General features: G+C 43.8%; 1 protein-coding gene across 19 annotated transcripts in view; it reads right to left on the bottom strand.

Annotated features, from left to right (window-relative positions):
- Positions 1–846: 846 nt before the first annotated feature.
- Positions 847–13,693, bottom strand: part of LOC104142326 (interleukin-20-like) — a 36,127-nt gene continuing 23,280 nt past the window's right edge. For 10 of the 19 annotated variants that reach the window (XR_011136151.1, XR_011136154.1, XR_011136157.1 and 7 more), the window contains 5 exons: positions 11,817–11,870; positions 11,497–11,584; positions 6,606–6,705; positions 5,465–5,733; positions 4,511–4,675 (listed from right to left, as the gene is read on the bottom strand). Coding sequence is in view for 3 of the 19 variants with exons in the window: in XM_068918351.1 (XP_068774452.1) it covers positions 1,734–1,811; positions 1,920–1,994; positions 2,388–2,540; positions 3,525–3,590; positions 3,702–3,860 (531 nt within the window). In the remaining 16 variants the exon portion in view is untranslated. Of the gene's footprint in view, positions 1,812–1,919; positions 1,995–2,387; positions 2,541–3,524; positions 3,591–3,701; positions 3,901–4,506; positions 4,676–5,464; positions 5,734–6,592; positions 6,706–11,496; positions 11,585–11,816; positions 11,871–13,693 lie in introns of those variants that run through there. The other 9 variants (XR_011136162.1, XR_011136165.1, XM_068918350.1 and 6 more) reach the window with 8 other exon arrangements.

Here is a 13,693-nt window from a genome sequence, read left to right as displayed (position 1 = left end):
CGGGCTGCTGCAGGACCCTCCTGGGACGGTGATTTAAAGCACAGCAGTAACCAGCTCCATCCTGAGCATAGATGGAGCTCATTTCATAATAGCAGGGAGCAGATTACAAAATCCTGTAAAAGCCTCTTCTTCACCTAAAGCCTTCCCTGTTGCATTGGTGTGGCCAGGAGCTGCTCCTGGAAATCACCTCTGCAGCAACATTAGAAATTGCCCAAGCTGAGAAAGTGCCAGCTCTCAGCTCATCTCAGACTCCGAGATTTGGCTGTGACAGTGGCAGGAAAGGGGGGACGATCAACTTGTTCTCAGTGCAGGAGAGCCTTGGACTGTCCTGCGGCACTGAGGCGCTAAGAGATGTGTGTGACATGATCTTAACAGCAATAAGAGCTATTTGCAGCTGGAGAGAGCACCCCGAGCCCTTCTACAGGCTCCAGGCCCTGCGCAGGGCCAGCTGGTTGTAGTCACGTCACCACGGTTGATGTGAGCTTTGACACACCTTGCTCAGGTTAGATGATTTTGGAAAACAATGACTTAGAGCAAAACAGACTAAGGTAGGCATCTACCCTCCAGTCTCGCTCAAGCCTGACGTCTAACTAATATAGCAGGAAAACTTCATTGCTGGAAATACTAAGACCAGAGAGCATCCAGCCTCGAGCAATGCATATGCAGTGAGCTGAGGGAAAAAGAGCCCAAAGGAAAGAGCAAATTTCATAGAGGTCATAGAAACATGCAAACATGTCAGCTTGCATTTAAAAAGCAACAACAAACAAACAAAACAAAAACCAAAGGGTTCTTAGCCTTCAAGTTTGCTGGAAACTCTTATAAATAAAAATAACATTGCTTTTTTAAAAAAGTCACTAGCACTTAGTGCATCTCAAGGCTTTTTTCTATATTTGAATACTGCCATTACCAGTAGTGACTATATCTATTACAAAAAGACACATGCTAAATTCTGTTCAGCTTCACCAACAAGAAACAAATTATTCCTCAGAATTTTGACAAATACAGGCTCACAGTTTTGAGCTGAGTTTATTTACAGCAACCAATTTCCACAAAGCGTACTACAGAGTGTAATAGTACACATAAGATTTTTTTTCTTCCTATTCAACAATCACATATCCTGCATAGAAAACTGGTTCTTTTACTAATAAGGCAGAAAACACCATTTCAAAAGGAAATACAGGTTTCTAAGGTCTGAAATCCCTGTTAAGGCCTATTCTTGCAAGCACTTCTCACACTGTACACTTCTGCCAGCCAGAACAGCTCAGTGGCAGCAGTCTCCTAAAACTGAGCCTGGATTTATAAGCATTGCTCTGTAGCAATACCTAGACCGTAACAGAATCCATTGGGTATTCAGTACTCATGAATATACAGCCCTGTACAAAGAGTTTATAATTTAAACAATAATTTTATTAAATTATCATAACATATGTCGCCAGTAACACAGGAGAAACCTTCCCAGATTTCCCCTTGGAGAGCGCCCTTTAACAGAAGATGAGTGCTATGCTGATTTGGTTGAACTTGGTATTTCTGTCTTAATGCAAGACTCTACCGCTGCGTTCCTGACGATTTATCTGGCTAGCAAAGCACTTGGTGTTTGATAAACATCAGCGAGAAACAGCGAGAAACAGCATTGAAACACTACATTATTTTCACAGCTACCCCTGGTGTGTCCACCGCATTCGAGCAGCTTCACAAACCCAGCCCGTTGCTGGGTGGTTAACGCTGTCTGCTCTCTAATGAGACTTCTCCATCCAGTCTAGTAGGATATCCAGCTCGCCTAAGGATTTAATTGCTGCAGATGTGACATTCAGCTGAAATGGATATATAGAAACAAGCTGTGAGTAATGATAGCAATGATAACCATGTTGAAGTGAATCTGAGTATCGGCATTAATTAATAGATTTAGTGTCATCAATTACCCCTTCGTAGTTGGTGAGTATTTGCTTGAATTTCTCAGTGGATTCCTGTCCACACTTGCACATGTTTTGGTCATGCTAGAAGAATAAAATAGAATTCATTAGATTAGAGGTTTCATTTTTAAAAACAAGAGATTGCTCTCTAACTATGCTGGAAAGTACTGTACAGTCTGAGTCCTTGTTTAACTGTAAAAAAGGCTGCACTCCTTAAACTAGACTTCAGCTGAGAATTTACTTTGATAGAGAAAGGGCCATTGTAAATATTGGTTTTGGGGGCTAACATGCAAGTTAGCTGATGAAGGGGCAAATATAAAAACTTCTCAGTGGACGTATGAACTCTGCTTTTCACATCACGCTTCCACGTATCCATTTTTATAAATAAAGATTTCATAACTTTATAAAATGCTTAGCTTTATTTATGTACTACATACAAGCAGAGGTAAATAAAATTTAGGAATAATCCAGACTTACACACTGCGTGAGTTTCCTCTTGATGCTGAGGAAAGAGTTGGCTATGCTGCTGATTTTTCGGTTGACGTAAGAATCCTCGGTCGTGCAGTGTTTGAAGACTTTGTCCATGTAGAAGTTCAAGAGGTGACGGATGATGCAACATTTATCTGAAGACTTAAGTAATAAATTTTGTTTTTAAAGGTCTTCCAAAGTGCTAAAACCCCTCAGCTTCTAGCCACTTTGTCCCCCACTGGAACAAGCCACTTCTACCACTAGATGTGGTATTTTTGACATGTGTAAAGCTCTTTCAGCTCTGCTTGATGTATATTGATAATACGTATAGGCAATTATTTTAGATTGATTTTCCAGAAAATCAGCACTCAGCAAGTCTCATTTAGTTACCTAGATAAGCTGCTGATTTTGTGGCTGGATATTAGAAGACTCTGAAACCTGGGGCACTGTCCACGTTAGTGCATAGAGCATAGGAGAGCTGTGAAAAACATATTTATTTTTCTCAGCAAACCGAAAAATCACAACTAGGATCCTGCAAAAAGGTAAGAGTGAAGAATTTAATTACAAAAATTTAGTTTGTTGAGTATGATCTTCCCTATTCCTTAAGGATGGTCCTACCACATGCTTTAACTCAGCTATTCAAGGCTTGGAGTTCCTGCCTCATCCTGACAACGTGCCCAGCTTCTCAAAGCTGCCTGCCTTCACCTCCCGAGCTCACGTTTACCTACTTTTAGATTCCTTAATCGTTTTCCATCCAAATCCTGACTCACCGTGATGTGCCTCCACCGACAGACGTGGTAAAGAGTCACTGCTAAAGGTGCTGTAAGCAACCGCCTGCAACAAGCACGCTCTGCCCACTATTTCTGGAGAAACACACTCAGCACGAAAACCTTTTGCTCATTAAAGCCTGTTACAGGGGCAGGAACTGGCAGAGGGACGCCCACCTCTTTTCATGTAAGTGATCCACATCATTTTATCCTCCCTGACCTGCTCATTTTGTCAGTGTCTGTATTTCATAGGAACTTAGAAAAAAATCATAGTGTTGAACAATTTCCACAAAAGCTGCAAATTGGTACACTTTATAACTGGAAGTTAGCCAGTCAAAGCTATTTAGAGAAAAGTGGGAGACACAGTAAGGGTACCTACCTTAACCTTGTGCAGAGACTGTGGGTGTGACAAAATGCTCACGGTCCTGATGGGGTCTCTGGCTTGCTACAGAGGAAAAGGTAGATTTGGTTCTACATGTGCTGGCTTCTGAGAGGCTTCGGGAGCAGTATAGAGAAGAGCTTTCCCACTCCCACAAGAGCACAGAGCAATACTTACAATATTTGCTTTAATTGCAGTGAAACCAGACCTAATTTCATTCACACTCATTGAAATCCTGCAAGGTCCAAAGTGGAAGATTTTGTTCCCATTTGCTAGCATCAAATTCAACCAGCACATAACAGAAAAGAGGCAGAGGAAAAAGTGGGATCCCTTCATACTGCTGTGGGATGTGAAACGCGCTGGCTGGCTAGGAGACCTGTTCAAGGAAAGGACAATATTTCCTCACTGTCTTTCCTCTAAAAACCATAGAAAAGTTAACCAAAGCAATTAGTTCTTATTAAGATTTGTAAGCATAAGATTTCTGAGCTTACATTATTCATCTCTCCACAGGTTATACATACATGTAAAAGAATAGCTGATGTCACAGTAACAAATACATTGGACAATTCAGCTTGTTCATATATGCTATAAGCTAAGTAACAATTGAGATATTTATGAATATATGCACATTTTAAATATTACTTGTTGCATATGTATACATGCATTAGAACACACAGTTTAGTATTCATTACACCTCCTCATGTGCAAGAGAAAAAAAAATTTTCAAAAATGCATAGAAGATCTCAAAGAAGAAAAAAAGAAAGAAAATATCAGTAAAATCTTGCATGGAAGTAAAGTTTTTCTCAAAATTTTCAGCAGAAAAATGCAGATAAATTTAGCATTTAAAAGTCTCTTGACTCAAAAAAAGCAGGACTGAAGGTAACTGGTCTGAAAGCAGTAGATCTTGCAAAGATGCAACTATAGCAGTACAAGCAAGTTATGTACAAATACATATAGCAGAAGGACGAAATCTGTATTTTACCTTTTTCCCTGAGGTAGATTCACCTGTCTCTTTGACGTCTGACCTGAAGAGCTCCGAAGAACATGTTTTTATCCAGGTATAGGGAGGAAATGAGTCTCGGATTAACTTTTGGGATTTTTCTCTCTTTTCCCAGCATATATTTCCCTTTGTAATTTGCTGAACTAATTACCTAGTGAAAAGGACCAACTCATTCACCCACAGGTATTTCTCTAGCATATGGAGGCGGGAAATCTTGGCATTTCCTTATCATCCTTTATTCAGGAGGAAGGACGCGACCAAAAGGAGGGACCATCATAGGGGTTACATCTCCCACAGCGCCAAGCTTGGGGACGGTGATTGCATCCACCCTTCCACCACCCTTGGCCTAGCCCCCATGATGGAAGCTGTGCTGCCAAACCCCTCCTGGAAAAGGGCCTTTCTCAACTCCTTGCTTGAGCACTGGGGTGCAGGAAGCCAAGCGGCATCATTGCAGAGAAAGCCAAGCGGCATCATTGCACAGAAAGCAAGTGGTCTGACCATCCCAGGGTGGGAGGAGTTCTGGCAATATGGTAGGCTGCTCTAGTCGAAGCAGCGTGACTCAGAAAGTTGGCAAGATCTTTCTGCACCACTGTCCTGGCACAGCGGGGCCTTCACCACCAGGTCACGGCAGACCCTGCTCTCACACTTGTTTCTTAAGAGGGGTGGACCCTTATCTGCTGCCCTTCGCCAGCACTCAAAGCCTGGCAATGCTCACATACGAGAGGACAGGGTTTTGCAAACCCACAGCTCCCACTTCAGGGCTGGAATAAGTCACTAAGTTTTCAGGAGTGTGAGTAATTTAGGTGATCGTTAGGCACAGTCCAAAGTTATCATTTTGCAGAGGAAGAGAAATTTCACTCAGACCTGGAAAAGTCTATCAGCCTTGTGGCAGCAGTGAAATTTTGCCTACAGAGACTGCTGCTGCAAAGCCTACACTTACACTGCTGTAGGTATTAGCTGCTGAGAAGAAAGTGGGGTTCACACACGTTCAGTCCTTCAGCACAACAGACACGTTAACGTAATGACATTTCAGATCCAGACTCTTCTGGGTTTGCCAGCTGGGGCATGCTGTCATGCGAACATGGCAGGACAGTGCCAAGAGCCAGACTGTTTCACAGGGAGACAATTAGGATGTCTCTGCACCATGCTTTTGGCTCCAAGGTTAGCTTGGTTGTTTCTGTAATCCCTCTGGAAATAGCTAAGTATGGTCTGCAAGAAAAATATAAGCAGTTAAACAATCTTCTTGGACTACTCGTTCCCAGTAGAAAAAGTTAGATGGACTAGAGGACATGGGCATGGCAAAGGAGGACCTTCTATCCCACAAACAACCTCCAAACCAGCCACCATGCACTGGACAAGAGCAGCAGCCTGAATGCATGCCTCTTGCAGTGCTGGTACAGCTTGTGTCTGAACCTCTTTGGGTCAGAGTTATTGCCTAAAATTTCGCTGGGTGAGTAATTTATTGATACCTAAATTCAATCTTGAGAATATATCTATCATCACAGTAAGACTAAGCAAATACTTTTTATGCCCAGGCTAGTCACATACCATTGAAATCACCACAATGCACCAAATGAATGCCTAACTCAATCCCTGTATCTTAGCACTGCAAAAGAAAACAATCACAAGGCAGGCCCAAATCTGCAGTAGGTTGTATTCACCCTTCCCGAGGTGCTGGAGTGATCCTCAGCAGCACATAGCTTTTAGTACAGTGCCCTCCTCCCTGAATTCCCAGCTTCTGCATGTAATTGCAGCAAAACTTTCACTTGGAGTGGAGGAAGAGGCACCCAAGGGCCAACCTGTGCCAACAGCTTTCCCAGGCAACCTCGGTCCACACCCAGCATCAATGAGGAAATGAGGGAAGAGGCAGTAAGCTGTTACTTAATTATGTAAATTGCAGATGAGAAGAAGGGATTTTTTTTCTTTTTAGTGACTGAATTGATGCTCAAGAGACAGATCAGCCAAATGCCAACAGGCAAGAAACAGTCATGGGTTTAAAAACTGCCATCCAGGCCCAGGAGGAAAGATGGCAGTGTAATAAGGGAGTAGAAGTGAAATGTTATATTACCAGGGTTCAGTACCTTGCTCCGTTAGACTTCTGCATGATCTGGGGTGCATCGCTTAGCCTCGCTGTCTGTTTACTGACCATTTGTAGAGCAGCAACAACAGCATCACTGTTACCTCAAAGGGCAAGTAAGAGAATAAGCATGTTAGACTTTGGGAGACACAATCCAGATAGTTTTCATTTTTGTTTTTGAAGCATATGTGCAAAGATGGTGCTTGATTATGCCAAGTGTTGGACCTCCGGGAGGTGAGAACATCCCTGCTTTTCAGAGCAGGTCTGATCTGATGACAGATGCCCACTGATGACAAATTACCAGGGATTTCAGCATGCATTGAACTGAGTCCTGAATGCAACTAATCACCCGACTTGACTTTCTGCCCAGAGAAGTTCCCCACATGCACAGTGCATGTAACAGAGGCTCTCACCCACATGCCAGCTGCAGCAACATGAAAATAACGTCATGACAATAGCAAGCCATTTCTCATACACTCTGGGAAGGAAGAGGAAAAAAGGAAATAGGGATTTCTGAAACACAGTAGCATGACAATACAGATGGCAAGATCAGGTAATAAAATGGGAAATGGCTCCCTGAGGCACTCTCTCAGAACAATTACATCTTTTGCATACAGCAGACCTCACCAATGTGCTGTGCTGTGCTGTGGGGAAGTGATCCTTTCCTCCTGGATTCCTCCCAGGCTACTCATGGCTGATGGGGAAGGCTCCTCCCTTGGAACTTTACAATAAGCACATTGTGACAGGGCAAACTAAAAGTAGTTATGGCCCAAATAATCCAGGGAATTACAAGCAAAGCCAGTATAGTGGTTTGTTAGCTAGCTACCTAGGAAATTAAAAAATAAGAGGACAAGCCCTGTGTATAACCGGCTGGTCTGAAAAATCACAAATGAAAAGTCAGTAGTGAACAGCATATTCCCATCTAACATCTGCAACAGATGCAATTAGAAAAGGCCCAAGGTCTGATCCTGAGCACTTTTCATAGCCTTTTTGCAAGAGGGCAGCACCCACCAGTGCCCCGCATATGCCTCTGGCTCAAAACGGGGCCGAGCGGTGCTGGGGGACCTGCCAGCTCTCGCAGCCGGGGCCAGCACCTCGCGCCCTGCGCTGACCCTGCCTGCGAAGCCGGGCTGAGGGTGCGATGCGGGGTCCTGTCGTGGCCCTGCCTCCTCTCCTGGCCTGGGCTAGAGTTGGGCAGGCTTATTCCACTCATGCCCAGCTCGGGAAATAGTTGCCAGAGCTCGCGGCACTGCCCGGAAAACAAAGAAACGCAGCAGAATAATTAATGCAAAAAAGTGCGGTCTTGCACACGAACGAACACCTGAGATTTCTTTCCCCCGTCCTGGGCCAGGCTCGCGCCTGCCTGTAGCTCCACAGCACAGGTGTCGTTACCGAAACAGGGACTCGACTTCCCCCTAACGCTGAGTCAGTCCCATGTTTTTCCCGCATCTCTTTTCCACTGACATCAGTCCGTGAGCACTGCTTTGGCAACGCCTTCCCTTCAAAAGTGAGGTCATCTCTCAGGAAAGCCGTCCTCCAAGAAGCCTGCCTCGATGCCCCCACGTCTTACCAGCCAGGTCGTCTCTCTCAGGTAGGTCTGACTCCTGCCGTGACTAATGTCTTATCAGCATCACTGTGCCGAGCAGACTGCCTCGTTTGCATCACCGCGAAGGCGGCAAAAGTGGCATCACTGCTATGGTTACAGAAATACCTCAATAATAGCAGAAAACACTAGATTGATGCAGATGAATGACTTGTTGAAATGACTAACAAAACAGCTAGTACATTCCTGGAGAGCACCAGAACACAACAGGAGGCTAAACACCCACACACTGAAAGACATTTACGTCTGGGAAACTCAGCAGCAAATCCAGGTCCTCCTCCAGCATTTACACTAACACGGTTCTTCAGGAGAACCAGGTCCTGTCCATGCCAATCACGCTGAATTACCGCAGACCTATTCAGTATGATCCAATATTGATCCAACTGCATATGCATTCACTTCAAATTTACAAAAGCTGTTGTTTTATCCCAAACACTTTCACATTGTCCCGATCTTAATGAGAATCATGCTGTTAATGACTGACCACATGCATACGCTAACATTAGATTTCTAGTAAAAGTACATTCCTTGCCAAAGGAATGTAATTCTGTTTCCAGAAGTAGAAGAAAATGTTTTCCACTAGGTTTTTACGCACAAGAATAGTTGCTTGCACAGTCATTCGGCAATTGCTCGTTTCATTTAGCCGCCATGTAAATTGTCAAACCGCCTTACACTTATCATAGCTGCATACTACCGTGAAATATTACCTGTATCAGTACTGCTACTGTACTACTAAATAGTTCTCAGAGCCTTAAAAATTGGAGATGTAATTGTTAATCAGTCACCTAACTATCAAATCCAGAGTCTAGTTTCATTTAAGCAAGTGCTAATCTGGAACAGCCCTCTAGAAACCAGTGGATTTACACCAGTGTCTAGATTAGACCCATCCACTGCGTAGTCATTCTTTCCATTAGCACCTGCACAGCCACAGTTTGCTGTTAGAGATGGAAACATGCTCCCCGGCTGTGACTTGCAGCCTGCGACCTTCTCCCAGCCTTCAGAAATCTGGCAGGCTTCTTTTCTCCCCTAATGAGTGCAATTCATTATTGACAGAAACCAAGGTTCTGTAATCAGAATAGACATGCCAGTCTCGCTGCTCAAGGAAAGATACGGCTCACTCAGCTACAGCTCTGCAATGCTGCTGACAGAAGTAGAAAATTGTTTTTCTCAGTAAACCCATCAAATGACTCAGAAAAAACTCGGCAAGTAGTTATCGGCTGATAGGTGCGGTACGTTCTGTGCCCTCTTTTCAGTCACGTTTCTAACCATAACCACTTTAATAATGCTGAAAATCAAACAATGAGTTCTACTTTTGAGAGGATTGCAGGCTAAGCATGGATAAACTTCATGAAATACAACATTTATTCAACCAAGGATGAAAGATTTCGAAAGCCAACAGGGCAAAACATCAGGCAAATCCATTTTCAGGATTTCTTCTCCACAACTCCCAGTCCTTGCACTGCCTTGCCCAGCTCTGCCTGCTCCCAGCAGGATGGGAGCACCGCTAGACAGCTGCAGAAGGGGGTCGGCCCCGACGCAGGCCAGCACAGCAGGGGCAAGAGGCTTGCCAAGACCTGTTTCCTGCTCAGCCCCGTTCCTAACAGGCTGGGAAAGTTTAGGAAAGAGGCTTAAGGATAGACCTGAAAACGGTGGAACCTAAATTCTTCCTCAGGCCAAAATTGTGACCCTAAAAGAGCCAGTAGACCCCCGGCATCTCATGGGAGCAGCTCTTCCCCTTCACTGCCAGTGACCCCCAGCACTCTCCAGCCCACTGGCATCACTTGGGTAGGGCTGGAAATCCTCTGCAGAGCCACAGCCCGGCTCCTTCCTCTGCAGGGCTCTGCAACAGAAAACAACCCTGCCAGCCTCAGCCTCAGCAACCATCTTCCCAGAGCAAACACTACAGTCATGTGCATGACTGACCAATGGCAACGCTCCCACCAGGCCAGGATTTTACCCCAAAAGGTTAAAAAATGCAAAAGATTTTTTTTTCTTTTCTTCTCTAAGATTTCCCCTTTGAGGAAGGAGAGAAGCGTGGTGGAGAATCTTGTACATTGGCATATCTGTTCTGCAGAAAAGCACTACTTTAGTCACCGGGGGTGGTGTGGGGGGTGTTGAAAGTTAAATACTTGCTTCTCCTGTTTTGATAAAGTGTGAGGTAATATTTTGGTTATCATAAATGGCATCTTCCCCAAAGGGAAATGAATATTTCAGGTCTTTACGGTTTAGAGCCTACTGTCATATACAGCTAAAGAGCAACTCCTGCTTGCTTTCATGAGCCATCCATTACTTGGATTTCAACAGCCACCTCTACATTTGTAGGTACCTCTGCCTGCAAAGCTCTAGAGTAGGAACTGCAAGTTCAAAAAGCAATGAGTCCAAGTGAACTGCTAGCGTGCTCCAAAGTAAGCACGTGCATAAATTCTGTGTGATGTTACAGACCAGATCTAGGAGGTTCAATGAACTTCTGCTAACTTCCAGAGCTGGACAGAGAAACAAAGTGATCTTGTGAAATTTTCACCCCAAAACTGCAACATTCTGGGAATTTTCCAGCAGGTTTAGCAGTCACCCTTCTCGAGTGAATGTCACACTTTTGCAATCTTTTTAACAAGATTTCACAGTCAGACATGAATTTTGATGGTCCGTTTTTTTTTCCTCTCCCTCTCTTTTTCCCACCGCATAAAGGAAACGGGCTATTTCAGCAAAAATTGGGGAAAGGTGCCTGAAAAGAACTGCTTTGACACTGAGGATGAGCAAAAGTTTCCTGCTAAAGAGTGATATAAAACCCAAAACCCATGCTGAGATTTGCACCAGCCTTCAAACATGTATACATTTTGAAGACTCAAATCTGCCAACAAGGTTAAGTGCTAGCTTAATCAATGAGGCTTTTTCAGTTTTCAAGAGGTTTCAGAATCCTTTTGATGTGGGCATCTGACATATTAGTAATTGAGCTTCTCTAAACAAATAGCTACACCAACATACAGAAAAAGAAAATGATTAAATATAGTCAAGATTTCAAGAAGAGTTCTAGGTGGCCTGCAAGTCTGAGTGATGATAAAGAGGACAAATATTCATCAGAGAAATGAAACTTTCTTGAAAGATCTTTCTGAGGGAGAGAGCTGTGATCACTGAATAGGAAAAATTATTTAAACAAATAACTTCCACTTTTAAAACCACTAAAAGTCCCCATACACATCTTCCCTCCATTATTCACATTTCTTTACTATGCCTGGTTCTAATTTTTAGTTTTATTCTCTCTTGCAATTAGAGCTGCAATAATAATTTTTATTACCTTCTATTGCCATGCTTTACTCGTTCCTGTAGTCCTGCAGGGCTCCAGTGGAGACTGGGCTCTGTTTGTGCCTTGGAAACTGGGCAATCTAAAGGAGACATGAGACAGAGAAGAGAAGACAAAAATAAAGAGCTAAGAATAAACAAAAATAACTCTTATCAAGCATAGTGATTTTCTATACTGGGCCTGTGGATCTCCAGCTGAAGCCCATGCATATTCCCATTATTCAGATGGTGCTGAGGGTGCTGCTCATGGCCAGCAGGCTCCTGGTCAGAAAAGGCTTGTTGCTGTTTTAGGAAAACAAAGCTGAAGTTCTTTACCTTGAAAATTCAAATGGATAGTCACAGCAAAGGGCATCAGCTATCAGGATCTGCCTGGAACAAATAGCAATTTTAAAAAAAAATCACACACAATAGAACAATAGAACATGTACAGAATTATCAGGGCTCAATATCTGCACTTCTAGATAAGCCAAAGCAGACCAAAGATTTTAAAATACACTGGGTATAGCTAGTATTGTTATTGGTTCGCAAATTAGATTTTTTTTTTTTTATGAAATACCAAATCACCACCATCCCCTTAAAAGCTTCAGCCAGAAAATAACTTGCAAAGATATAGCTTTAAAATAATCAGCTATATTCAGCGGGCCTTTTTGTATAGAGCAACTGTCTGTATTGGAGAGATTTGCTTCGAACGGCCCTCACTCAAGCAGATACTGCTCCCTGCAGCAATGGGCAAGACATCTGTACCGATAACTGCACATTGCAACAGAGCATGGAGCCAGCGCTCTTCTTGCAGGGTCAGGACGGGCTGGGTGGCTGAGCACGGTCCAGTGAGAGGGCTAAGCTCGTGTGCGAAAGCCCTCCCTGCTCCCAAGACCAACCCCGCAGAGCAGGTAGACACAGGACATGCATTCCTGCTCGCACGTTATGTATACGAGTACACGGTGTCGACCTGGGGACCCAAACCACAGAGGACGAGAACGAAACTTTCCGCTTGAGGCGCATAAATGCTTTCGACAAGCTTGGTTTCCCCATAACAAAAAATCTGCGGAGTAGCTGGGCAGCTGCTTCGTTAGTGCTCATCTAAACTTCAGTACCAAAAAAAAAAAAAAAGATCTGCTTGTTTTTTTTTCCCCCTCCCCAATAAGCACCTATACTGAACACTTCCGGCCTAAAGATTAGCTCGTTCCGGGCCACGTTGTGTTAATAACTGCAAAGCTACTGTTAGACCACAATGCTCTGGTCTGATACTTGTATTTGGCTGAACAGAAATGACTGGATGACATATAGAAGAGACAAAAAACATCAGTAACATGCTTTTGCCATTGCTACTGCCAAGGCTAGCGCAGCCGGCTGAAACAGCCAGGGCTGGCTCTGGCTGCAGACACCTGCCTGGAAGATGCCAGACCACGGTCTGCTGAAATAAATGTACTCATCACCCTGCTATTGTGTCCCTCCCCTTCTTATTTTTGGAAATACAAAACAAAAAACTGATTTAGTAATAAAAGTCACCCAGGGCATTTGTAGAAAACTGAGCTTAGTCTAAAGCTTCTGAGAGCTTACAATTCACATCACTTTTACATAAAGGCTAGAGAAAGGCTTGCTACTTGTTACAATGCCTGGGCCTTGAGTAAGTCTGGAGGCCAAGCATCCACGTTCAGCACCCTGTTAGTCATCCATCGCCACGGGTCTGCAGGACAGGGTCTCACCAGCAACAACGGGCAACGCTAATCTGTCCCGCAGACCAGTTCGGGTTTGCCTGAGAGGGTAAAATATGCTGATGGTGCAGGCCATAAATTATGCTTAATAGAGGAGAAACTGACTGCTCACTGCTGTCAGATCAATTTTTGAATTATCTGGGGAGCAAATGAATCACTCCGATAGCCAGTCAGAGCTCTCATAGATTTAGCTTTCACCACAACTGAAACTTATGTTTCAGTAAATTGGCTTTGGATTCTGCATGTTACACAGCTCTTAAGTACAGGTTTCAGTTTTGGCTGGGTTAATATTGTCTTGAGCACATATTAACTCAGGACTTGAATCAGGCTGAATTTCACAGTTGTAAGGGGTCAAAGCTAGTTTCATTTATGCTAGATTTGTGAGAATCAAAACTGAAGTAGTCCTGAAAGTGGGAAGTATTCAGAGCTCTGTCCAGTTTTTGCACTACCCTCAAGGGCATAGAGATAAGAGGAGGG

This window comes from Struthio camelus, chromosome 24 (genome assembly GCF_040807025.1).
Source record: "Struthio camelus isolate bStrCam1 chromosome 24, bStrCam1.hap1, whole genome shotgun sequence".
Classification (NCBI taxonomy): Eukaryota; Metazoa; Chordata; class Aves; order Struthioniformes; family Struthionidae; genus Struthio; species Struthio camelus.
Note: the sequence above shows the minus strand (reverse complement) of the source record. Positions and strands in the feature narration are given on the sequence as shown.